This window comes from Choloepus didactylus, chromosome 2 (genome assembly GCF_015220235.1).
Source record: "Choloepus didactylus isolate mChoDid1 chromosome 2, mChoDid1.pri, whole genome shotgun sequence".
In the NCBI taxonomy this organism is placed as follows: Eukaryota; Metazoa; Chordata; class Mammalia; order Pilosa; family Megalonychidae; genus Choloepus; species Choloepus didactylus.
Genome location: NC_051308.1, coordinates 197689794 through 197717728, shown reverse-complemented (window position 1 = coordinate 197717728; position 27935 = coordinate 197689794). Strand labels below are relative to the sequence as shown.

The 27935-nt window shown below is 38.8% G+C and overlaps 1 protein-coding gene across 5 annotated transcripts in view; it reads left to right on the top strand.

Moving 5' to 3' along the window:
* The window catches only part of ELAVL4 (ELAV like RNA binding protein 4), a 139069-nt gene that overhangs the window by 50477 nt on the left and 60657 nt on the right, over positions 1–27935 (top strand). For 2 of the 5 annotated variants that reach the window (XM_037827266.1, XM_037827262.1), the window contains exon 1: positions 7640–7766. The exons of 1 other annotated variant lie outside the window; for it this stretch is intronic. In XM_037827266.1, the coding sequence (XP_037683194.1) occupies positions 7743–7766 (24 nt within the window). In that variant the 5' untranslated portion in view covers positions 7640–7742. Of the gene's footprint in view, positions 1–3891; positions 3974–6962; positions 7016–7639; positions 7767–27935 lie in introns of those variants that run through there. 2 more of the 5 variants (XM_037827265.1, XM_037827264.1) reach the window with 2 other exon arrangements.

Genomic DNA, 27935 nt, shown 5'->3' with positions numbered 1-27935 from the left:
ATTCTATGAAATGATAGAGAGATTAAGATCCTACTTGTAGATGAGGAAAATTTTCTAGAAGTATGCTTAGATATAACATTTGTCATTACTGTGACATTGAATGAGATTGTGCACGTCAAATGCATAGTGCAGTGTTTGGTATACAGTAGGCTCTCCATTAAAGATAGCATTTTTTATTTGCACATTGTAAGTCCTATTTTTTTCTCTATTTCTTCTCTTCCCCATCCACCAGTTCTCCCCTTTCTCCCCCCTTCCCTTTTCCCCCCTCTTCCTCCTTCTTCTTCTCCTTCCACAGAGCAAACTTCCTTGCCTTTTACAATATATCTGTTCTTTCATTGGTAGTTATGGAATTATAGTCCAGAAATTTTTAAAATCCCATATTGAATTATTTTCAAAACTGTATTAAACTGGTTAAATACTCTATCCTTTAATGATAATGAGTAGTTACTCCATACTCCATATGTTCAGTGGTCTTAGATTTGTAAAAATTCATATTTATGCTAGGGCTTGTTGTTTGTTTCCTTGTTTTTTATTTACTTTAAATTTTTTAGTAAAGTTCATCTGAACTAAAATGAAAAGGCATCAAATCCCTTAATGCAGGGATCTTCAGAAATCCCTCTATGTTTGCACATTGACCCTGTTGAGTTTTCTTGGGCTATGATGAAAAACATATCATTGAAAAGTTCAACTAGTGACTACACCTACGTTAGAATGCTTAGATGTATGCACACTTACCTTTTTCAGAATTTTGTAAGTAAGGCAGTTTTCCTGTCCTTTAAATTTTATTTCCCAGAAGTATACCCTAGTGCTTTAAGAGTGCAGTCAAAGGCACATTTGAAAAAGTGTACATTGATTCTGGAAGAACCCTGCTTTCAGCTGCTGTTCTAGCATTAGGCTTAGGAGTATGAAAAGAAAACGAGAAGACCAAGCGTGAACCTACCCTTAGGTCAGTTTACCTGCACAGGTGAACTCATAGCGATTTAAGAGGACTAGACATCCATTTATCACATTTCATCCCTCACTAGCATTCTCCTAGCTCTTTCCCACAATCCATTCTAGATGAAACTATTTAGGAAGGAGAAAGGCATCACACTGTCAGGTCATATAACTCTAAGAGAATATCAACAGTGAATTTCTTATCCTTCTGGTAGACCCTGTCTTGCCAGTCTGGTGCATCTTTCTTGCCTCTGTGGTATATTTGCATTTTCCTATAAAAATTTGATTTACTTTTCTACAGAAGAAAAAAGACAAAAATCAACACAACAACCCAACAAAAGAAAATTAAGCTTTAAATTGTATATAAAGCCTTTAAATATAGTATACCATTGTCTGGATGGGCTGATTGTATTTTCCCTAAACGAGGAAATGCCAGGAGTTTAGGTTTATTTTTCAAGGGAAGAGGGAGAAGATAAAAAGAAATTGAACCACAGGAAAATGTCAGGTCACAGTCACTGGTGATGCTATTTAAATAGTGTGCCATAATCATATTAGGGCAAAGCACGTGGAATTCCCGATTTCTGCGTGACAGTGAAGAAGGGCCAGCAATTATCTAAATGTGTGTGTGGATATGTGAGTGTCTGTTCATTCTACCTTTCCACCCTATTTTGCTAATTCAATTGAGGAGCAAGAAGAGGTAATCCAGACACCGGAACAGAAGAAAAAGGTCTGCAGCTGTGCTCGGAGGAACTGGTGTGAAGAGAGGTTCAGTCTGACTTGGAGTTTTGTGCTGTTGCACGTGAATGCTCTGGAACTGCCCTAATCGACTGAAAATGAGCCGACTACAGTCGTATGGAACAGGTCTGTTTAGCCACATCGCTGGGTAGCATGGCAGATGGTAGACTGTCAATGGGTGGTATTGATTGGCTAGATTTGCCCTAGGGTAACAAGACTATCAGGTCCTTAAAAACACGCTTTATCTTATATTCCTTTGTGCAGCTACATACAGTAATGGTTTCCTCTTCTCACTCCCCCCAACCCCCAATATCTTTTTTTTTCCCTTTTCAAATCAAAAGTCTTCATTGGTAATCAAAATAGAGAGGTTACCTTGAGATAAACACTCTTTAAATTATCACCGAGGCAAGAAAACTCAAGAATATTTTATTTACTAGGCTGATTACATTTTAATGTTTGAAGAAAGTGACATTTTTTAATTAGTGTTTAAGACATATGGTGAGTGTACAAATTAGCTTATTTCATACAACCAGAATTTGATGAGAGCAACTCCTCCTTCTCACTCCACAGTTAAAAATTGTCACTTGAAACTTAATATATGCAAGGAGGTTAAATGGTATTAAGTGATGCAGCCTTGACTTAAAAGATGAAGGAGACAGTCCATGTTGTGTGTGGCTGAATGTTGCCTGGATGGGCTGGAAAAATACTAGTGTCGACATCTGTGTTTGCAAGAGGATGTGGAAGTTCCAGGGCTTTAATTTTGTCCAGCCAAGAAAACAAAATCTTAGTTATCTGTCTGTGTTGGTTTCTGTTTTAGACACATGGGAACATAGAATGTGTGCATGCATGCTTTGTAAGTAATAAGACCCTCCTTAAAATCAGGCCGTAAAACAATATAAGTGATATAATATCTTCTTGTCCAGGTGGTTCTATATCCTTTTAACACCCTTCTCCCCCCATCACTTGGAACTTTCAACTTGGGACATTCTATTTATTTCTGGCAGAGGAGCAGATTAATTGGAATAGAGTGGTACAAAGGAGATGCCAAGTTAGCTATACATCCAAAATAGTATATGCCAGAAATGTTCCGCTTTGAGGCAGATCTTAGGGGAAAAGAACAGCACTGGATGGAGATATATGATTGTTTTGCTCTTGTAATTGTTTATAACTATTCACATAATTGTCTTTTTAAAAGGGATACTTAAGATTTTGGTTTTTTCAGTGTCTTTTCTTCTAGCTTTCGTTATTTCCTTCCCAGGAAATACCTAATGTTTTATTCAGAAGAAAAAGTTGCACCCTTAAACTCTTGCCTCCATCTTATATGTGGTACATCCATATGCACACTTTTGAATTGGGTTTTCATCACATATGTGTGAATATTTTTATCTTTTTGCCAGAGGAAAATATTTCCATGGGTCTTTGGTTTTTCCCTTGCTCTGTGTTGATTGGATTTTCCTGTTCATTGTTTGCTGAATGAAACAAAGCTTGTGTGTGTCTCATTCTTCACAGTTCTTATTAGAATTGGTGGTGGTGTTCTGTTTTTTGTTTCCTCGCAATAAGGCAGGAGAAGGAATTTTATTTATTTTGACAAGATACAGTGAGAGACAATCTTGCCTGTTAGGATGCTGGCGTTTCTCATGTCACATCCTACACCCAAAAGCTATTCCAAGGGGGGGAAAAAGCAGTCTTTTAAGATGGTTCATTTGAATCTGTGCACTCTACCCACCTGGTGGTTATGTAGAGAACTGTTACTTTAAAGAGTAGTTTAAACACCAGCCATGTTTGGGGCAGGCTGCTCTTGCAAAGAGAGCAGTACATATAACAGGAGTCTACTGTGTGTGAGATAAGGGGAAAATTCAGCTCACTGACTAGAGGTTTTAATGTGTGAACTCTAGGGAAATAATATATTGACTGTTCCGTGGTACGCAAGAAAATTGAAGAACCCTTTGCAGACGGAGTGCTTTGCAAAGGATTCTTTCTGTTTCTCTTAAAACAAAATCTGTGGCAAGATGTTTGAAATCAGCAGGACGCTTAATGCTGCTTTGTTAAATAATGAGGTAATATTTTGTCACTTTTTTCTGGGCAGCATCTGTTTTGTTTTTGTTTTTGTTTTTGTTCTCCTCCTCTCTCCATTTTTTTTCTATGTTTATGAAAGACTCTTTCTTTCTTTCTTCATGGAAGTCAAGGAAATACAATTTACGCTTCCAGTTCTGTTCCTTCCTTTTGGTGCTTTTGGAGGATTTGGTTGTCTTTTTTTATTTGCAGTTTCAGCTGGCTGCTGTTTCCTAGCCCATTGTGCCACGTAAGGCTTCTCCACTGCGCGGAGTAGGTAGTTATTAACGCTGAATTGGCTTCTGGTACAGTCCATCTGGACTCTGTATGGGAAAGCTGGCTGCCGGCGACTGATGCTGAGATATCTGCAACCTTTGGGATGTGTGCATGGTGGCGAGGGGCTGACTGATATGAGATTACTTCTTTTAAGGGAAATTGTTATTAATGAGTCAAGAAACTGCTCATTTATGGTAAGAAGGATACAGTGGTTCTGGCAGCTCCACAGCTCTGGAATATCATTTTTAGGTTGCCTTAGCTGCTTGAGTGAGACAAGTTTCTTTCTGTGGTGGTGGAGGATTGTTGTGGAAAAAAAAAATCATGCATGACTGGGAGACTCGCCTGCCTGATTCTTGAGATAATATATTGAGAATCTGTTGCTTTACAAATGTCATACCACTAATGTAACGGTCAGCCCCTCACTCTGAAAGATGAATGGTACTATTGGAAATGCAATAATAAGGTTGACTTTTCCCAACAATAGGATTCTGCCTTTGTCTTCAGAGAAAAGGCCTCTGAGGACTTGTGTGTTTGTTTGAGGATTGGGTTGAAAGACTTTAGAGTGGAGGTTTTTGAAGAAGTGATCAATATACAAAGTGCATGGATTTTTTTTTTTTTTAGCCTAACAAACACTGCTAATTATTTATACTGTAAAATACAGTTACTATTTCAGAAAAGTGGCCAGAAGATCTTTTGATATACCTAATGCTAATTTATAGCTCTCTGAGTGTGCTGAGGTTAGTGTGGATGGGAGAAAAACATAAAAAAATTCTTTTATTTTTATCAATCTTCAGAGAAATACTAAGTAAACATTTTGTTCCAAGCGAGCTGTTTTTATGTGTGTGTTTGTCACCATTGTGTTCACTCTTACTTTTCACAATATTTTGATATTGCTGAGATCGCACTCAGAGTTTCTGTTGTTGATTTGGGGCCCATGCACTTGCTTTGTATACATATGTTGAGCCATTTAGAACATTTAACCTGTGAATTCATCCTTAATATACAGAACAAGTGATACTGTAGAGCTAGTGTGACTCATAGGACTCTATACATTTGTTAAAGAAAATATTTTAAAAGTTTACTTAATTCAGTGTTGCTCCACTTGATGGGCTAATTTTAACATTTCCACTTTTCTATTTCATGTCTTTTCATTTCTAATAGCTGAATTTATTTTTATTCAGGTCTGACAGTTCATGCAGTGTACGCAGCACATGTTTTATGGTGTATCTGTATTTTTAAAACTGTATGTATATATGTGTGTGTGTGTGTGTGTGTGTGTTTCATGAAATAGTAGCTTGGAGAAACAATAGTTTTAATTTTTAAAAATTTAAAGATTATTTTCTTTTGTAATAATTTTTCACCAAACAATTTTTATTGGACTTTGAAGCCCAGAAGTGTAGCATATTTTTCGGCCTTTATTTCCACACTGCCTAGTCCCATCTCATTGTCAGCTCCAGCCAAAGGTGAAAGAATACGTTGAATTATGTCTTTGATAATATCTGTTACCTCTGTATATTTATTGGATACAAATTGATTAAATTATGAATAAAATAAATAGTGATGCATTGTAGCATTTGGGTAGATATAAAGAATAAACTCCTCAGGTAAGTCACTTAAAAAACCCAAACCCAAACAAAAAATATACAAAACAAAAAATTGGTATCATAGAGGTCTGAAATGTGTAACATAGGCAGACAATCTGTTTATATCACTACACACTTGCTTAATGTCTCTTTGAAAGTCTAAGAGACGAAAGGAGAAAAAGGGCAGCCTTTGAAGGAAAGAAGCAAAATCACTTGTTCAGTTAAGCAAAAATGGCATTCTGTACAAATTAGAAAATGAGACTCATGTCAAATCATGCTTTACCTCTATAGCTGTAAGTAAGCAAAGGGAGAATGTGTTTCAGTGGATTTTGAAAAATTCAGATCATGCCCCTAATCCAAATTGAGAAATAATTTCATTTAAATAAATCATTCATCATTTTCTGTTTTGAAAAGCTAAGACAGAAGGCAGAAAGGTAGAGGCTGACAGCTGCCCTCCTCCTGGGCCCCTCCCCCCAAATGTTTTCTTTTTTGTTTATTAGGAAATAGTTTTACGAGACAAACTTGTGTGAACCTACTTCACCGCGCAAGAGCAATCTCAAACTTGATTCCTTTTGAAATGCTGGCTATGGTAGCTGCATAAGGAGCATTACTTACTAAAAATCAGCAATATAGAGAAATAATAAAGTTAAAATGTAGATGTATTTGCACATTAAAGTGCTTTTGTTGTATCTTTATGCCTAGAGGCAGATCATTAAATATGCATTTCTCTAGAAAGCAACTGTCGAGAAAGATAAGGTGGTTGGAAATATTCTGTATCAGAAAAGCCCTCATCAGAGATGGGATGGTGCAGCCCTCGGGACATGGGAAAGGGAGGACCCTCCCACTGTTAAGGTTTGCAAGCCGCCAGTGACCTGCAGTTGTTACAGTACTTTTGAGCTGGGAGGAGAGAAAAGGTAAAAATACAAGTGTGGCTGTTGTTGCTTCAGCCGGGCCTTAATTACCAGACACAAGAAGCAGTTCAGAAATCTGGTCTCTGTTGTTGTAGAGGTCACCAAATCATTAACATCGTCAATCTGGCAGTAGCTAATTTAAATAGCACCTGATGTTGCAACGCCTCCCTTCGTTTCCCCAGCCAATCAGATCCTGCCTTCGTCTGACAGATGGTCCCATAAATGGATGTAAAAAGGGGAAGCTTCGAGCCAATTTCAGCAAGGCTCTGTTCAGTTGTTCTTATCTACATCCTAGAATCGGGGGTTTCAGCTCACTGCTCCTTTTCTTTTTTTTTTTTTTTTCCTTTCTCCCCCCCCCCAAATAATTGATTTACTTTACAGTCATCCACATTGTGTTTTGTGGATCTTTAAAAATATATAACAATAGTAGTCACTTAAAAATATATTCTGAAACCTTTGCAAATTTTAAGAGAAGAGTCGAAGCCCTGCGAGACCCAATATTTGCCAATAAGAATGGTTATGGTAGGTATGACTAGATTTATAATCTGTTGTTTGTGTTGCTGGAGGGAAGAAAAGCATCTACACCTTGACCAGTCTTATGCTTGCACAAGAGTTTAGTTCTCTGCTGCTGTTTGGTTCCTACATTTACTATCTCTTTTGTGTAGAGAGTGCGGGTAGGTACTTTTATTGAAAAGCATTGGGGAGATAGATTGTCATTTTTTAAAGGTTGTTGTCAATTTTCCCTTCAAAATAAAGACAGAGGGGAATGGGCTGAAATAATTGCTGGTTTGTTGAAAGGTTATATTACACAAAACCAAATGGAAAAAGATGGATTTTATTTTTCGGAAGGGGGGGGATTTTTCTACATGCCTGGGTTTTGTGGGGCTGGGGGTAGATGCAGCAGGGTTAGGATTCTCTCCATTTACGTGCTGGAAATTTAAACCTCGAGAGGCAGCTCCTGGATACTAAGCGTTAAGATGGGCAGTTGTGTTTCGGGGGACTGCGCAGTCAAAACGGCAGAGAGTGATTTATTTGGGCTTCAGTAAATGCTGCATCTTGTATTTCAAAGAGTTTCCTGTCATGACCTCATAAAAAAGAGGAGGCGGCTTGTATGTGTAGCGGTGCCTGGTGTTGAGTTGGTGCTTCCTTCTCTGGGCAGCAGCTCTGTAAGAAGGAATGTCAGCTTTTACATAACGTTCCTTTCTGCTTTTGACACACTGTGTGAGGGTCCATCTTCTTCTGATCACAGATGGAGTGGAATGGCTTGAAGATGGTAAGTGGAAAAAAAAAAGGAAGGCAGCTAGGGGTTCCAGCCGTGGGTGTGTGTGTGTGTCTGTAAGGATGGTGGACTTTGCCTCGTAAATCACTGTGCAGATTGTTTGTGTGTGTGTATGTGACTGTGTGTTTATTAGTATTTCTCTTTTCTGAAAACCAGAATGCATCTCCAAATGTAATGGCACTGCATGCACGCACGGCAACACTGCCTCTTGCATCTAACACACATTTTAGCCAAGCAAGGCTCATGTCTTTTTTGACAATCACAATGTCACCGTCACTGTTGGCTGCCGTGTCCACCGCCTCTGTGAGCCTTCAACTCAATTACACGACTGTTAAAGTTAAAGGCACATTTCTTTTCAGTCTCATGCTTGGAGTGATGAGGAAGGCAGGGAATGAGGGGTGGAGGAGGTGAGATTCAGTACCAACAGATGCAATTGTGGAACAGGACTTTTGAATGTGGAAGGGGAAGTGGAAAACCTTTCTGCCAAAGTAGTAAATCTATTTTTAGCATCATCTTTTTCTGAAAAAAGAAGCAGGGGAACTCCTTGAGTGCCGCTCCTGTCGCGGGATGTTGACCCTGAAGATACGGCACAAAATGGCATGATCAGATGCCACGAGTGCCCACTTTGACTTTGAATTTTCACCAGGCGATAGCGTTCACAGGGTGTTCAGAGCTGGGTATGGGGGGAGGCTGTAAATTCATATCCATCTCGCTCATTTTTCACTAGAAAAGCCTGGGGAGGACTTTTCGCTCTGCATAGATGTTATAACAAAGCTGTGGTCTTTTCTCCCATTCTTAGAGGATTGCCTTTGTCTGGCTGCTTGTTTTGATGGGTGTAAAACAAATAAGATTAGACCCAGCAGCCCAACTGAAAGCGATAGCTGGGAGGAAAACCCAATGAAAGGTTGCCGGGGAAACGAACAGAGGAGAAGCCGAGTAGGGAGCAGGTGGCTATCATGAGAACACACTGCAAACAGTGTAAAAAAAAAGGAGGGGGGGGGGCAGGACCTCGATTATCTTTGCGGTTCTTTGTGGCTGGCCCAACTTTAATTATTCTTTATAAATAGGTGTTAATTACATTTCTGACTCTGGCTTACAGTGATTTTTAGAAATCTATTTTTAAGCATCTGTTCTGTCTCCCCCGGTTTTTTTTGTTTTGTTTTGTTTTGAGGGGGGGGTTGGTTAGCAAACACACAGAGAGAAGGATAGGGGGAAGGGAGGGTAGAGAATCTTGCTTTTTTTCCTCTTTCCCCCCTTTCCCTGCTGTGAAATTGTACGTGCAAAAAATTGCAAGGAATCCTGTGAGGCCATTTGAAAAAAATGTAAATTATGTTGAATGAAGTTGACAGAAGCATAATAGTGAACTCCCACAGCTGATGGGTTCTGCAGATGATTTCTTAGAAATTTCCAGCAACTATCCATAGGAGAAATATAGGTAGAATAGATTTACCCTAAGCAATGATTTTGTGTTAGGTGATATTGGTATTTTTACTATATCAGATGTTGATACTACAGTTCTGGGGAGTTTTATTGTATCTCTCATTTTATATGCTTAGTAGAAATTACTTTAAAAAATAATAAATGAAGGCTGTATTCTTGCCTATTGCTTTGCTTCTCTCCTCTCCATGTCTCCAGCCACAGAATCCATCAGGCTGTACCCTCACAACCACTGCCTTCCACTACATATTTGGTCCTGGCTCTGATCTTGGCATAAATTGAGTTAAAAGCTGAATTTTTTAGTATCTAAATGTCTGGGACCCACGCGTGCGTGCCTTGGGTGACAGGCATCTCTCCCTTTTTCTCTAAGTGTGGTTTGCTAGTAGTTTCTTTTCCTTATGATGGTAGTTACCAGAAGGACAGAAAGGTATAGTACTTGGGTAAATAGGAGATAGCATAAAAACAACTGAAACAGTGAATCTGTTATGGTTCCTTCTGGAGAGACAAAATAGGTACATGATTAGGTAGCTAATTTTAAGTCCCAAAATGAGTGATTAAAAATTACTGAAATATGTTATATATGTTAAAAGGTTAGGAAATCTAATAGGTTTAATGAAATTACTCTTAATTTTTACTCTCCACATTGCATATCTCCACCCACCCACCTCCCCATTCCTTTTTCCTTGCAGATGCTTCTTTTTGCTTTGTCTTCTTATAGTGAAGAATTTTGTGTTTGTTTTGGACTCAAGGTAAAAATAAACTTATCTTTTTGTCACACATTTGAACCTTGTTCTCATATTGTAAATGCTTAAAAATATGCTGCCTTTAAAAATAGAACAGTTTCTTTGATTGTCTCTAAAACAGTTTCTTTTTTTATTTTCCCAAAATTTTTCAGTTAGGGGAAAATAATTTCCTTAAGAACTGTCATCTTAGTTTGGGTTGTAAAAAGAGACACGTGGTTCTGCTGCTGACCTTTCTCTCTTCTTTGTCTTAAAAATATTAATGCCTACTACCTGCATGTGGAGGTGTGCCTTTGTGGAAACACAGGGCTGAGTGTGTATTTATTAGGAAATGAAGATCTGATAGGAAATATTTTCTCATAAAACACCTAACTACAGCTTGATTTTAATGTGCAGAATGTCTGATTTCTTAGAGTAATATAATGGCTAAATCATTTAACATTTAAATTTTTAAAAGGGTAAAATAAACAAGAGAGAGAAATTGCTGAAAAATTGGTTTGAGAATTAGTGATTTATAAAAGCTATTTTAATACCTCATTTTAAAAAGAAGAAAAAAAAAACACCTAACAAACATCTTAACCATTCATTTGTGATCTCAGTCCCATTCATTCTTTACTGCCATTCATTCAAGTCATCCTCCTGACCAGATACAGATGGTCTTGCTTCTGTTTGATAGTTTGTGCAAAGCCTTAAAACTTTTTTCTCTCCTTCTGGCCCTTCCTTGGTCTTTTGAATATTAAAGGATTTTGTTAGGAGAGTAAGGCCAGATTGTTGTGAGGTAACAACAATGGAATATTTTTTAAAAAGAAAGAGAGAGAAAATAAGCTACATTTTTGCATTGTGTTTCTAAACTCAGTCTTGAAATGGGATTTGGGGCACATTAGACTTCAGATATTTTAAACTTAGCATTTCTATTAGGGATGGTCTATTTGAAATTTTAAATCTAGAAGTCATTGCATGAATGGTGCTGTGTGTGTGTGTTTCATATCTCTAAGATAATTTGTGGATGAAGTGAGGTGTTTTCCTTCAAGTTAGAGTTACTATGAACAATGAAAGGGATTCCGCCGGGTAAGTTCTTTTCTTTGGTTTGATTTCTTCCCTTTGCACTTATCTCATTATTGTGGGTAGAATTTCCAAAATTTCTTCCTGTATGTGGACCAAATACTATTGCTTCCATGACTAGTTGTGATGCTTCAATTAGTCCTTAGCATCTTAATGCCTTATTTAAATTAAAAAATAAAAAATTGTGTGTGCTGAAAGTAAGGAATGGCGATTTTGTTAGAGGTCGTTGAACATGGACAGAGGTGCTTTGGCTTTGATAAATTTCTTCATCAGTTCCAATGATCTGTGGCCACCAGGCGCTTAATTTATTTGACTGAACACTTGATATGTACATTGTTGCTGAGCTGGCCAGCGGATGCTACACCAGTATGCACTGGCAAATGCTGCAATGCAGTACTTTTCCCCCAGTGTCCTTGGAGTTTTGGGGGGTAGAAAGGAGCAAGAACTTATATTCTCAAGCTTACATCTTACTATTTTCCTGTTGATGGACCATGTTTTATAGAATTGGCCAATTCCCCTTTTGAAAGTGAAGTCAACCTTTTATTGCTCACTATCTATCCGTCCATCCATTCGATAGATTTGTAGAAAATATGTGTGTGTGTGAGAGAGAGAGAGAGGGAGAGAGACTGTGTGTGAGAATGAGTGTAAGTGTATGTGTTTCTGGATTCCTGCACCTGTCCTTATTTGGTATTACCAAATGTGTGTACATACTTACTTGCATGTATATGTGCATGTATAAATGGAAAGAAAACCAAAATGGGCTCACTTCCCATAAAAGTGGCTGCTTCCACCACAAGCTCAAAGATTGATTCTCTTATTAGAAAAAAATACAGAACTTCAAACATTAGGTTTGCAAAAAAAAATCTAAACCCTGAAGACTTCCATTAATAACTAGACACCTTTCCCTTGAGAAACTATAAATGTTGTGCAAAACCATAACAATGTTAGTGAGCTGGAAACTGTCCTTTCAATCAAAGGATTGGGTTCAAATTAAATTGTTTGTGCATGTGTATGTGGCGGACAGGTTGTTTTTTCTTTGAGGACATTTGAACTAGTCTTAAACCATTGGTAAAAAGGAGGAGGTAGGATGGCTGTGTTAGTATCTTGTGCTTTGTTTTGTGAGTGTGTGTGTATTAGGAATATTTTTGAAATCTCAGTATATTTTAGGGTTTAGAGGACTTTTCTAGGTCAGCAGTTTTCTAAGGGTAAGAAGAAGGGTTATCTGTGGGTGGGTGGGAGTTGTCACAAGCAGTAATTGTCTTAAATTAACTATCTAGAAATGGGAAGGAAAAAAAGCTGGAGGACAAGTGTAGAGAGGGTTACGAACATACGGATCTGCACCTCACTGGTACAGGAGATAATGAGTGATAAATATGAACTGGGGTGGTGTGGGAGGTCCGGTAATAGCTCAGAACCTTAACTGTATAGGTTCATGACTTCCTTGCTCACTCGTTCACATCTTTAATTATATCCAGCTTGGGATGCTAGCTGGGGGTACCAAAGATGAGCCGTTTTGTTTGTTGTTTACTTCATTACGTATTCAGACAGTGTTTTCATAATAGCTTTGGAGCATCAGTGTTAGGAATCAAGCACTTGGGAAATGGAATTGGTACAAAGAACAAAAAATAAGAAAGCAGTGAGCCAGCAACTTGCTTTGGATGGTCACATCCACCCTGCTTAATGTAATATTTATGCTATTCCTTGTACATTCGTTAAGAAATAACTTCTGCAGCGTCAGTGCTCCTTACAAGGCTGACTGATAGTTGTTCTATCTCTATCTCTAGCTCTGTCTCTATCTCTTTCTCTTTCTTTCTCAAACTGCACCCCCTACTGTGAGATTCTACCTTTCTCCAGACCATTTTAGGACTGACCGTTTTTGCTTTAAGAGGCTTATTAATCAGATCCTCATTTTATTTAATACTACAGATATTTTCCCCTTCAATAAAAAAGGTAATCAAGAAATGCTGAGAGCCATAAAGGAATACTTTAAATAAATTTTGGTTAAGAAAGCAGTGAAAAATGATGAAGAAATAAGGTCACTGTAATTGTTGTGCTTGCATTTTTTTTTTTTTTTTTTTGAAAGCTTTATTTTTAACCACACAGTAAAATGCAACACTGGCATATGTGACTTTAAAAAAAAAAGGGAAAAAATTACAAGTCATAGGGCGCTCCTGAAATAACTTCCCCTGGACTCTTGGTTTGGAAAATAGCTTCTGAATGCAAGTTTAATTTCTAAATTATGCATTTTAAACTACAGAAATACTCATAAATATTTTTTTTCTATAAGAAGTTTAGTTCTTCTTTCCGGATATGGAGAAGCAGAGCAACAATTCCAGCCAAGATGGCAAATTCTGAAAAAAAAAACACCACTGAATGGTGAGAAGGTTTCACTTCTCTTTACAGTTTACGACATTGAATCCTCTCCTCTTCTTTCTATACATTATTATCTGCCATTGTTGTCTACTGTTTTGTAACAACTAGGCCTTGAAGTTGTTTTGCCAACAGTTTTCATCATAGAGACTAACCCATCATTTGTTACTGGATGAAGATGTATTTGTTGAGGACTTACTATGTGTGTTTCTTTGGAATGTGTACTCAAGGTCACCTTTTCTTTTTCTTTTGATGCTGATCAAAAGATGTAATTAGAGGATAAGTCCCCTGTGATTGGGGATAAAACAGGGGTGAGGAATTTTCAGGTCAGACATTATACAATGAGATTTATGTAAAATTATAAGAAAAGGTCTGTTGGAACATTCAAGTACAAAGTTTTTCTTTTTGTATTTGTAAGAGTCTAGGCATGATGCCAACTGATAGAAATAAAAGATCTTCTGGATATTCTTGTCTATAAGGTTTTGCATATCCAGTGTTTGCTCTCAGAAAGAAGTAAAATTTGGTCAGCTGGAAGGAACTTGTCTTTCTGTCAGCTGCTTGTGGAGCTTTGCTGGAACCTGCTAATTTTACAGAAATATGAATACCTTGCTTCTAACCAAGCTGGCTCCTTGAATACCTTTTTCTGAGTTATTCTCCAGGGAGCACCTGAGATGACCCTCTTGGTGTGCCTCTGTGCAAACTGGAAGTTTGCTAGTTGAGCAAAAATCACAGACTTACTTTGTCAAACCCACCTAGAAAGTGTGTGTGTGTAATGTCTGTGTGTTTATGCCATAAATAGACAGCTGTGGTTCCCTATGTGCCCTGGGATGTGCCAATAATGGCTTTTCAAGTAGCTTGCCTTTTCCTAATCTGACAGTCTAAACCCTTTAGAGTTTTGTTTTCTAATTTGAAAAATTACAGGCTGAGTTGAAATTTTTTTCAAGTGCCCCCTTTGAAATCGCATCAGTAGTAAATATAGCTCTAATGATAAACGTAAGCTCTAAGTGCTAACTAAAAGTCTGTAGTGGAAAGGCCGAGAACTTGCAATCTTTACTAATTAAACTTTCATTAAGAGAGTGCTCACTTAAAATGGAGTAAATTATTATGTCCCTGCAATTTGTGATTTTGTCCAGCTTTGACTCATCCTTTCTTATGCTACGTTTTGTAATGCAGCCAACCACATCTAAATTCTGGATATTGTACATGTCTTCAATATTAATTATCTCTGCTGATGCACTAGGTACAGACAGTACAGTCCCCACAAGTCCAGATTCTTACTGTAACACCAAAACAAAAATGATATTTGTGAAAAATATTGGGAAAGTGTCCTCATAGTAACGGTTCCCCAAAGGAAACTTTACATAAATGTGCACTTTTTATTCTGGATATTAAAAGGGAATCCTTAGCTTTTACTTTTTAATTTGGGCTAAAATATGTAAATTGGCTTTATTTTGGAGTTGCTCTGTTTTAGGTGGCTTTGGGGGAGGATAACTTTCTAGCTTGATTATATTTTAATCGCCTCTGTAGTAGAAAAGGTTCCAATCCTGAAATCGACCTGGTGATTAAGACCCAGAGGGCCAGTGTGCAGATGGGGCTAAAATCATATTATATCCACTTATATACTTGTAGGACAATTAGATTTGTTTCTGCTTAGATACCACTATTATCACATCTTTGTTGAGGAAGCCAGCTCAGATGCCACAAAACTACAAGTCAGCTAAGGGCTTTGGCAAACCCTCATGGTACGCCTGTACAGGCAAGGCTCTGGAAAGATTGATCTCTGTCTTAAGAAACCAGGAAGTGCAAAGGACTTTCGGAGTCAGATAGACCTGGGTTAGAACCCTGACTTACAGTTAATAGCTGGGTGATTTTGGCTGAGATACTTCGACTTTGAATCTCAGTTTTCTCATCTTAAAGATGGTAATGATGATAATGCCTGAGTCATAGGGTTTTGGGGAAAATAAGATGAAAAAATATTTGAAGGCACCAGACATGCACAGGACCTGAAAACTGAAGATTATTAGGGGATGTTAGGTCTCTTTCTGTCTGTCATTCTTTCTGTCCCTCGGCAAAGGCCCCTCCATAGGAAGAGGCCCATCTGCTGCCTGTGCCAGATGTCCTAGGAGAGGTGGCAATGCATGCTTCCCTCACAGTCTCCACCCTCAGCACTCAAGGGGGTAACACATGGTGGTTTTTTAACATATACGGGTCCTCAGTTCTCCCCTGGAATTTTGTGGCTTTGTTAAGTTTTCTGCATTGTCCTGAGGTTTTGTAAGCATACCCAGGAATTCCATACCTTTGGAATTTATAATTAGCTTGGGATTTAGTAGTCAAAAAGGGAAAAAAAAGGTGAACGTAAGATTAATTTTTATTGGTGTTGGTTTTTTATTTTGTGAAAGAGACTGTTAGGAAATTTAGAAGTCTATCAGAAAGAAAATAAAAATGGCTTGAGGTTAACTGATTGGTCCCATCTTTGCTGTTGAAATATATATTGAAATCTGAATGTTATTTGATTTGGGCCCCAAACCAACTTCTTTTGGAGCTTTTTACCCCTTTACCGTCTCAGCTTTTTTTCTCTAAACCCCTTGTTTTCCCAACAGATCGAATTTTGAAGTTCTGCTTTTCAAGGAGTGGTGAAGGAGTTGAGGCAAAAAGTGTCTTCATGAGATTTTTCTAACTTGCCATCAGTTTTCCTTCTCCTGTTTGGTGAGGCGGGGTGATGGATGGCTTTGGCAGTGCAAACAGCTCTGGAAGTGATCAGATTGACCGAAGAAGGGTGCAAGATGTGAGCAGAATTCTGGCCCTCAATTTATTACCCTCCCATTTTGAAGTCAGTGATGACCACAGGGGGAAAAAAGGAAAGAGGAAGAAAATCACCACCTAAACCTTGATGTAGTTGTTGGGAAAGAATAGTGGGTGGTATCGGGACTGATGATAGGTCAAGCCTAATTTTGTGCCTTTTTTCCAAGACTCTGAAAGAGGGAATGAATAGGCACGTTAAATAAATTGGCAAATTGTTCTAAATTGGAACCTGTTGCTGTCACTAGTGAGGACAGAGAAATAGAACAAGTAGTTCCTGAAAGCATTCAAGACTTGAACTGAAAACAATTTTAGAGCATAGTTTTAATGTCATGGGTTTTGAATTCCACTTCATGTGATCATGGGAAGCATGTGCAGGGGAGTCATTTTCTTTTCTTCAATTTAATCCTTAAAACTAGGGGCAGAGGTTATAAGTTGACCTGATCCCCCAAGTACTGTTTTGAAGACCTTAGGATTTTTGAAAATAAGACCCTTTACTGTGAAACAGAGTCAGTAGAACTTTTCTCTTTCTGCTTGAATCTCTTTCAATCCTTTACCAAGGTTCTAAGGATTTTGTACACAGCCTTGTATATGGTATGTAAGCTCTCTGGAAAAAATTAGTTGATTTTAGAATATGTTTTTATGGGCTTAACTTACATCTGTGAAAAAAAGGGGGTTGAATCTTTGTAAAGGATGACACAAAACATTTCTCCATATTTTAGCCTAGAAAAGTCTCACCTATTAACGAAGGACCCAAAAGAAATGACTGGACGAGTGATTTAAAGTGGAGTAAATGGGCAGGATAAGGGACAGGTGGGATAGTCTTAGGACCTTCTTGCTAGATAGATGTTTGTATTGTTTAATAATTGAAAATTTATCCATATTTAAGCCAATACTTAAATCCCAAATCCTTTACCTCTTTGGCTTAAGTTTTTTCACAAGAAGAAAAAAGACTTCAAGGTTAGAAGAGCTTTAGTAAAAACTCTTAAACAGGTCTCCAGTTAGTGAATTTTTGTGACATGGACTCACGTTTGGTATAATCTTAACAGTACTCTCCCAGAACTATCAGTGTGTGTCTGTTTTCTAAGAACAGAGAAGGAATTTGCATTCTGAATCTTCCGCTGTTCCCAGCACAGTTCTGCTATAACAGATCTTTGTCGTGGAGATCATCTCTCATATTCACTTAACCTTAGATAATTTTTGGCCTATGGGGTCAGTTTGATCCCTTTAGTGTAGTTAGGGCAGGTACTGTGAACCCCTTCTTATAGAAAATAAAACTCAATTGCTTGCCTAAGTATACCTAAGCAATGCTAACTCCCAAGTCTTTGGGAATATGTTCAGCTTGGCCAAAGTTTACTTCTCTAGGGAAAAAAATATAAAAATTCCTTTTCAAAATTTAGTTTTTCATTGTGGAATCAGCAAATATATATTACATGACTATTGCATATAAATCACATTCTAAGTGCCTTCTGGAATGTCACAGTATTTAAAATATATTCTAATGTAGTGGGTAAGGACAATGACAGGCAGAACGTGAAAAGTGTCTCAGCAGGGTAGGTACAAAGCACAGAAGAGGGAGAGATTCATTTCTGTTGGGAGAATGAGACAAGGCTTCCTGGAGAAAATGCCACTTTAGTGGAGCCAGGAAAGATGGCTAGGCAGAAAAATTAGGAGAAAAGGGAATTCTACATGGAGAGAATAGTTATGAGTAAAGGCGTTGGGATGGGAAGTTGCAGGGCTTGCTTAAGGAATGATAAGTAGTCTTGGTGTGAATGCAGCATGGGATGTGTAAAGATAAAGCTGTAGAGAGAGCTGAAATCTGTGGTTTAGGAAGGTTTTTAACTGTTTGGATAAGGTGTTTTGACTTGGTTTTGACTTTGAGTTGGTAGCTATGGAATGTCTTAGATCAGGGAACTAGTTTCCTGATTGTCTCACAGGGTCAAGGACCTGTCTTTACTGAATCATGATTTCTCAGAAGTTGAAATCACCCTAAAGATGCTTCTAAATTAGATATTGATTATTTAGAGGGACTCGACATTAGAGCACTCTTCTGGTCATAATATGATGTTATGATGATGCTGTTCACTGGTGAAGTCACACTGAGGACTGTCTTTAGGGTTACAGTGCCAGAAAGTAGGAGGAGGAGAAATACCAATTTTATTTCAGGTGGTAAAGAAATGTGGCATTAGAGGAGTATGCTGGATTCTCTCATCAACAGGTACCAGTGCTCATTTTGTGGGATAATGTGTGGCAGAGAGAGGATGAGGGTGGGTGGGGACTAAGTTTATTTCCTCTCATACAGAAAAGTACATGTTTCAAATTTAACCAAGGTATGTTTGTCTCGCCTGGTAGTCTGTGTGTGTCTGTGTCTGGAGGGCAGTGATCATGGCAAATGCTCTGGTATCTCAATGTCTGGCATAGTAGGTACTCAATAAATGTTTATTGAATTGAATTGGGTTATCATAATGTGGTTTCTTAAAAGAGCCTGAATTACAGAGTTAGAAGACTTGTGAATTTTGGGTCTGTCAGGAACTTGCGGGAGCTTATTTAACTCCAAGCACCTAACCTTTCTGAGCCTCAAGTTTCTTACATATATACATCAAGTTAATTCAACTTCATGGCTGGGTGAGAGGATCAGTTGAACTATATCTACAATACACTAACAGACAGGATAACAGTATTAGTAAATTACTAGATTTTAGTTTTGCCTATAAATATTTTACTGGGTCTTGACCAGCGTTAAAGGTAAATAAATAAAACAATGGAATGAGGAAATGGAATGAAATAGAAAAGAAAATATCAGTGGATGGTGTTTAGTAGGGGTCAGTATTATTTCATGAAGCTTTTGTTTCAGTTACATATGTTCTGAGTTTGATGTGAAGTTGCAGAGTAAAATTTATTTTTTACTGTGGGTGGTGGTCAGAAAAGTATGAGAAACATTGTTCTAGATGATAGTGAACTCTGGATTATCCAAAGGAAGAATAACAATTTTTTTCAAAGCTATGCCATGCAAAATCCTTAGTATCTTCCAAATTATTAAAGGATGGCTTCTGATTATTTTAGATTTAATGTGGAGCACCGTATCCTAAATCTTTGAAAATTAATGATGCCTGCATGTTATGTGTTAGGGCCCTCTATTGATCAAAATATTTACTAATGAGCAAACCTCATTCTTTGGCTGTACTAGCTAGCTGAACCTGCAGAATAATAAGTGATATAATAGGTAATGGAGGTGGCTAGATGTAAAACCAGAAGTAATGAGAATAGTTTACGTTTCTTGAATTCTTATCCATGAGCTAGTTTATGGATGAGCTAACCAAAGTATGGAGAGGTAAATTAAGGTTAAACAGCCCGCAATTGGTTGGGCCAGGATACAATTGCTCTGATTCCAAAGCAAAATTTTAAAGATTTATTTGGTTACATGAAAATTTATTAAAATGCCTACTATGTTAGCACTGTACTCATGCTACAAAGATAAGTGGTTTAGTTGGTCTCTGCCCTGAGGGTTTACTAACTGCCTCTATGTATGTATGAAGGTGGGTAAGATATTACTCAATCACAACAGAAGATAGGACAGATGCAGAGAGTTTCAAACTCTGCATTTTATTTTGGAAGTACTGAGAAAAGTGCCTGGAACATAGTAGGCCTTCAATAAAGATTTGTTGAATTGTATTGAATTTGGGTTAATTCTTATCTGGGAGTTGGGGAGAGAGTAGGGAGAGTATTGGGGAACATTTGTGCTAAAGAATCACTGTACCTAGCTGCGTAGGTGTCCTTACTTGTCAAGTGGGTAGATCCAACTGTCCTAATGCCTTTCAATCCCTTTTGGAGCTCCTAAAACAGGCAGCAGGGAAAAGCCAACCAGAGCTCAATAACTCAGATTGTAAACTTCAAGTTTCATTCAGTCAGAGAGAGCCTTTTTCATCCTAGAATTAAAAGAGCATCCCATGGCAGAGACATTTGGAGAATGATAAATGGAGAGCAGGCTTCCTTACAATGGAAAATATCATTATTGTTGTTGTTGTTATTTTTGCTTTGCCACTTACTAGCCTTGTAACCTCAAGCAAGTTATTCTACTTCTCTGAGCCTTAGTTTCCACATTTATAAAATGATCAATACCTCTCAGGGCTGTTGTAAGGATTAAAGAGCTTCATTTGATAAGTACTTACTGAGTACTTACTGTTTGTTCTTCTCTGAAGATTTGGTGGTAACAGAGATACAGCCCCATGCCAAGGAGCTGAGCATCTGGTACAGGTGCTGTCAGCAGTGGGAGTCAAACTCCCAGTGACCTGCAAAGGCCACTACCTAAGAGACTGCAGCACTCTACAAATCTGTCTTGGGGTATGTGTATTATTGTCATGTACATGTGTCATTTCCATCATCACAACTTCAAGTCTATTGAGGGTGAGGTTGCTGCAATATTCATCTTTTTATCTCCTCTTACCCTGGGGCCCCAAGCTGTTGGCAGAATGTTATATTCTATAGTAGTTGCTCAATGCATCCAGCTCAGTTCAACAAATTTTATCAAGTTGTTCAGAGTATTGTGCTGGAGAAGGGAAAGTAACATTAGCTGAACAGGGTTGAATTTAAAACGACTTTAGTGCACAAAAGGGGAGCAGTATCATAAGGTGATGACAAACTCTACCAGTACATTTTTAACCTGTGATCCATTTAGGAAGAATATAGGGCCTCAAAGAAAATTTGGCACCAAGACTAAAGAAATAACGTATTCTTTCCCTCTCAGTAGTGCTATTTGTTTGTATTTTATGGGGAACCAGCATATTTGCCACAGGCATACAGTTGAGACAAGAGCTCAGAGATGCCTACTTAATTGAATTTGTGACTCAGAACCAGAATCAAGCCCAGCTGTCTTCCCAAGGCTCAGGAAATCCTCTGTGGCCTGGTCTCTGTCCATCTCTGCAGCTTCCCATCCTGCAGCTGTCTGCCTTCTATTCATGCTCCATTATGAACTGCACCATGCTGTTCCATAGCTTTGCTCAGGTGGATCTCTCCATCATAAACACCCTTCTGCTTTTCTTCACCTGGCTTCATGAGACAAAAAGGAGGCCCATCTCACCCAGGAAGTCTTCCCTGACTCCTCAGGCTGGGTTAGAGCCTCCTCTGTTAGTGCTGCCAGCCTCCTTCCATCATTGATCTTCTACACCATGTAATCAATTGTTGATTTGTCTGTGTTTCGCCGCCATCTCCACAATCAGAATCTGGGTTTATCTCTGTGTCTAGCACCTAGTTTGTGCTCAGTAACTAATTGTTAACTCAGTGTAGTTGGGTGTTGGTTAGGTTGTCCATAAATGGGTTCCCATCAGGTGCTCCATTAACCTCTAGCCTGGGAGAAGGGTGTTGGACCAAAAGAACCCTGGTCATGAAGCCGGGTTTTGGTACTGCTGTTGCTCACCAAACACAGTTCTGTAATTTTGAGCTGAAGAATTTGAGAATATCTGTTTACATGAAACCCTTCCTGATCACCATGACTCACCTGTAATTCTTCAGAAATTCTTCTTTCTTCTAGACTTCTTTATGGCACTTGCTTTCTGAACCATGCAGTTAACAGTGATACATCATAATAATAGCAACCCTTTATGGTGTATGTATCAGGCTTTGCAAAAAGAACTTTACTTGGGCTATCTCATTAATCCTCATAACAACCCTAGGAAGCAATATTTTTATTCTTATTTTGAATAAAGAGCATCATGTAACTTAAGTAACTTGCATAAGGTCACATGGCTAGTAAGTGTCAGACCTGGGATTCAAAGACCAGTCTATTTGATTCCAAAGCCCATATTTTGTCTCCCATTTTATATTACCCACCTCTTAAGGGGTAGGGACTAACAACAGGCATTTAACCTAGTAGTTATTATTAGGAACTCTGGATCCAGATCGCCTGGATTCAAATTCTGGCTTTACCAATTGTGGCCTTGGGCAAATCTTACTTTCCCTATGTCTCAGTTTCTTCATCTGTAAAATAGGATTGTTGTGAGGATTTGATGGACTAATGTATATAAAGCACTTAAACAGCATTTGGCCTATAAAGTGATAGCAATCAGCATCATTATTATCATTTGATATTAATCTGTGTCCCATTCTTCAAATATTTGTTGAGTGCCTGCTATGTGCCAGGCACTGTTCTAGGTCCTGGGGATACAGCGGTGACTAAGACAAGTCCTGCCCTCATGGAGCTTTCGTTCTAGAGGGGGAAGACAGAAAATAGCGTAAGTAAATAAGTAGATATTATGTATTGTGTGATATTTTATAATTTCACATAGTGAAAAGTGTTATTTTAAAAGTAGTATGAGATAATGGGTTGTTGAGTGGCACTTGTACTTGTTTGTGGATACCAGTGAGGCCACTATGGTTCAGCCAATGTTTGCTGCTACTTGGTGAGCTGGAGCAGTTAATGCCCCATTCTGAAAAGCGGGGATTCATGTGTTCAGCTGCTGACTCCGAGTAACAGGCTTGCCTGACCTGTGCTCCATGTGGGGATGTCACCCCTGGAGTAGCAGAAAATTGACCAATTGGGTTGTGATGTCTGAGTCTCAGAAAAACCCAACATGTAGACTCAAAATAGGCCAAGTTCCCCAGCCTATGAGGGAGAGGTGCCACTCTTTATTTCCTTGTAGTTGAGGCTGTGAAATAGGATAAATGTCTCAATAGGTCAGGAGGAGGGTTTGGCCAGTCATTCAGCTAAGGACAAGGTCAACCAGGAAGTCCTGTCAAATGAGACATCAAGATCTGATGGTTCCCTGCAGGAGGCTGGACCTAGGAGATGGGGGTAGTCATCGACATTATTATCTTCACATTCTTCATTTCCTAAGAATAGTATAATGCTTGAGACCATAGTCTTTAAAATCAGAGAAATTGGGGGGTTTTCTTCTCCACTTGCTGTGGTGGGATCTTAGTAAAGTCACTAACGTGTCTGACCCTCCGTTTCCTTATCTGTAAAATGGGACTAATAACACCTACCTCATAGGCTTGTTTAGAGGATTAATTAAGATAGCATATGTAAAGAGCCTGGTTCAGGGCCTGGCACATAGTAGGCATTTGATAAAGGAGAATTTTAAAAAATATTTTGATCCCTTTATGGCGTACATTTTAGATACTGGTCATTTATTGCAGGAAAAGAAGTTTTAGATGGAAATCAGAGAGCTACTTCTCATTGTATAACCTTCAAAAAAGAAAGAGAGACTCTCAAACCCAAGGATATATCATCCCAGTAAAGACTGTGGATGCCAAAGGAAAACAAGATTTGATTTGCCGCAAATCGGTATGATAAGAGACTGGCATAGCCAGTCTGTACCACAAATCTGGGTTGCCTCCATCCTCCTGGGGTCTCAGGCCCTTAGAGACCTGAAATTCTATGAAGAGTGTTTGGTAAAATGGATTTGGAGTCTGACATCCTGAGTTCAATTCCTGAGTCTGCTACTTTCTAGTTACAAATTAGAGTATTTACTTTTCCTTCTTCCTTCCTCCCTCCCTCCCTTCCTTCCTTCCTTTCTTCCAACTTTTTTTTGTTTTGTTATTAGAGCAGTCGTAGGTTTACAGAAAAAGCATGCAGAAAGTACAGTTTCCATGTAATTCCTACCCCCACCCCCCAACACACACAGTTTTCCCTATTATTAACATTTTGCATTAGTGTAGTACCTTTACTCTTGAGATGGGGTGGGTGGATATGATTTGATTATTTTCAGAGTTCAAAAATATTCAGAAAAGGGCTCATATTCTAACTGGAATTGTAAATAAACCTTACTTGATACTCTACTGTGAGCAACTGGAAAGCACTAGTTTTAGAATATAGAAATAAACCTTTATGTATTTTTTTCTCCTCTTTCCATTGTATATACTATTCCATTAAAATAGACTAAAACCTTAAGGCAAAAAGAGAGAGAGAGAGAAAGGTACAGCTTATTCTCATCCCAAAGTTCTTTTGTTTTCATTAGCAATGTGTTGTCTTAAAATTACTTAAAAACAAAACAGAACAAAAATCTCCATCAAATGCATTTGAAAGCAGAGTAATAACTGTCTGGGCATTTGCCAGTGCACCTTTTGTGCAGAGTACTGGATGAGGCCTTAAATATTTTCTTCCTCTTGTGGCTAGTGGCATGTTAGTATTACAATTCTCCAAGAATTTATTTGACTGCCTTGGCCTTAGTTCGCATTTGTTTTGGTCTTGATACCTACAGTCAAAATAAACAGAGCAGGAAGAGTGAAGAAAAGGATTTTAAAATATAGAGCCACGTGTGCCTCCTGTGATTTTCTCTGTACACTGCAGGGCCTGGTGGGTTAGGAAAAAGGAAGCCTTCTCCAGTGTTCCCTTGTGCCCTCCATCCAAAGACTCCTAGCACCCGCACCTGCCCCGATCACTGTTTCATTCGTTCTCCATTGATTGTATTCCTTCTGTGTATGGCAACCTGAGTACAAGAAGTCAACCAAGATTCAGGCCAAGGAGCTCTCAAGGAGTTCCCAGTCATAGGGAAGACAGGCAGGTCAATGGTGACAGAATGCAGAGTAGTGAGTTCTGCAATAAGAGGAGAGAGGGAGGCACCCAATGCTGTGAGAAGCAGGGAGGTGGGCTCCAGTCAAGTTTTTTGCAAGATGGCAGGGTTATTTAGATGGTGATGGGAGAAACGTTGCAGAGAGGGAGTGGCATATGCAAAGATACAGAAGCCACACATTGCATGAGATTATTTAGATTATGGTGTCTGCCTCACTGCATTTTGAGAGCTTGTCTGTCTACCCATCTGTCTATTAACACCCCCAAGACTCAATTCCTAAAAGACAGGGATCTAGTGCCATGGAACTCTTTAATTTAACAGTAATAATACCTGTAATCTCTGCCACCTTCTTTTGAACCCTATCAACATTACCTTACTGCTATACTCCATGCTACACTTGAGAAAACTGACACACAGAGTACTTAACTTGCACAAGATCACCCAGCTGAAAAAAGCCAGAGGTGGGATTTCAACCTGGGCAGTCAGGCTCTCCTGCGTTTTTTTTTTTTTTGTTTGTTTGTTTTTTAAATATTAGAGAAGTTGTAAGTTTACAGAAAAATCGTGCATAAAATACAAATTATTCCAGTATACAACAGATACTAACAAATGTTTTGAATTGAGATGACTTGAATGGATGTGGAAGTAATTATATGATTATTAATTCATTATTTGTTTGAAAAAAATAATATGCCAGGCATGCCCAGGTCTAACAGTTGTTGCAGCCAATTGTAGTAATGCTCGTAGGTAGAAATGTTCTGAGGGACTCTTAACCTCAAGATGGTACTACAGACTTCAGCCAGATTCAGAACCAAAACGAAAATGAAATACGAGTTTAGGGCTGAAACAGAAGAGTTCAGAGGTGAAAGGAATGTGGAGATGAAGAAACAGAGGCTGTTAAGACAGCCTTACCCAGAAAACACAAAGCTGCCGGCCTTGAAAATAGTGTCTTTGGGGACAGTTTGAAAGAAGGTAAGGGGGATGATGAGGGCAATATAGCTCTAAAAGATGAACATACTCCTATTTTTAAATTGATTTTGAAGAGGGAAGATGTGAGAAAGGTTTATGGTGAGAGCAGAATGGTAGGGAACAAAGCAAGGAAAGTAGATTTGACTGTGGAAAGGAGGTGAGGATCTGGAGAGTCATCTGTCCATTCATTTATTCCGCCAACAAAACCTGCTGCCCTGAACTGGTCCCTGGGATTTCAACTGAATCTAATACAGTCCCTGGCCTCAAAGAGCTCACGGTACAGTGATAGAGACAGACAGGAAGATGGAGAGTTTCAGTGCTGTCTGGTAAACGATCCTAATGGAAGTATGTACAAGGGGCAGAAGTGGGAGCCAAGGCATGGTGTTACACCTGATGGCAGAAAAGGGAAGGCTTTCCAGACCAAGGGGAGAGCTAGTGCAGGGTGTGGTACCGAGGGACAGCCAGTGTCCTGGTTTGTCCCTGCCAGCTGTGGATGGTAGTTGCCCAGAATGTGCATGCCAGGCTTAAGGAGGTTCGCAGTGGGTAAAGGAGGAAGATGGGAGTCAGTGACAGGAAGCTGTGTGAGCAGGGGCTGGTCACTTCACCCCTCTGTTTCCTCCTTACCCCTTAGTTTGCTCATCTGTAAAATTCAAGGTATTGGGGGGGGAGGGCGGGAGGAACCCCACTCATTTCTCAGGGTCTTCATGAAGATTAAAGGGGGTGATGAGTGTGAATGTGCTTACAAAATCCTCCAAGTCCAGCATGTGCTTTAATGAATTTTTAACAGTGGCTTTGAAAGGGTTAGTCCCGTTTCTGCAGGGGGATCACATTGGGTGTGTTATCTCCACACTCCTCACCACACCTTTCTGATTGTGCCCTGGAAACTTCTCTGGAAGCGCATTAGGTCAAAATAGCTTGCAGTCTACAGGAAGGAAAAAGCCGTTGAACTCAAGGGTGGACCAAGAATGACCCCTGCTCTTTCACCCTGAGCAAGGGCCATATGGAAAGCCAGAAATGCCTTTTGCTATCAATGTAGAGAGCACTGTGAAAATTTTCTCCTATTTTCTTTGAAAACATGGGGCTAATGAATATGCTTACTACATTTGAAGTGTCTAACTTTAACCCATTCACATTTCGAAAAGGCAAGGGATTCCAGAAATTGTGTTTGTGGCAAAAGGGGTACTTTCATTATTCGTTTTTAGAGTTAACCTCACTCCTCCCCCTTTGCCATGTATTTTCCTGATTGGCATTGTTGTGAGAACTTATTAGTTAATGTTTCTGAAGCATTTTGAAGATGAAGGAAATAGCTATTGGCATAGGTAATGAGTAGTAGCGTTTTTAAGTGTTCTTTTATATTTCAGAAATTAAATTCCAAGGATAAATTTTGTCAGCTCCTACCATAATCAACTTTGCCACCTGCAGCACATTTTAAGGAACACATATTTTTAGGATGTTACATTTTAGACAAAGGGAAAGCCCATGCATTGAGTGCTGATTGTGTGCTGAGTACTTAAATTTCTTATTTTTAACCCTCCAAAGGACCTTGCAATGGAGATAGAATTACTCACATTTTTCAGAAGAGTACGTTTAAATTGCACCTCAGAGATTCTAAGTAGCTAAACCGAGGTCAAGGCTGGATTTTCAGACCCAGGTCAGGTCAATTCCAACCCTCATGCTCTTTCCATTACATCATGTAGAATTTTGAATTAAGGTCTTTTCCTGTAACAGACTAATAGACAACAGATACACAGCCCAGAATAGTTTTAATTGGATTTGATAATTTTCTTTCTCTAGGACTACTGGGTTCCATTTTATGATGGTAGGAACTTTGGCTTCAGACTTGGAGGTTTAGGAAAGGGCACAGAATTTGGTTTCAGACTTGTATTCAAGTTGCAGTTCTGACTAAGTGACATTGGATGCTGTCCAGAGCCTCAATTCACCACCGTGTGTAGAGTGACTTCACTTCTTTGAGCCTCAGATTCCTCATCTGTAATTGGGGGGTGGCAGGGGAGAATGACAATACCCACTTTACGAAGTTATGGGAAAATTAGGGAAGTGATGTATGGGGAAGGCACTCATCACTGTTTATTATGTGCTTACTGTTGCTAGTGTTGGAAGGAATTAATGGTAATTGCTTGAACTAAACATTTTCCTGCATAAATCAAAGCACAATTTTAAATGAACATTATAACAGAATCTCCATTTATGAAGCTTCTCCCATTTTCTGGACAGGTATTTTGCTAGGCATTTTGTATACACTTCTCCATCACTATATTTAGAAT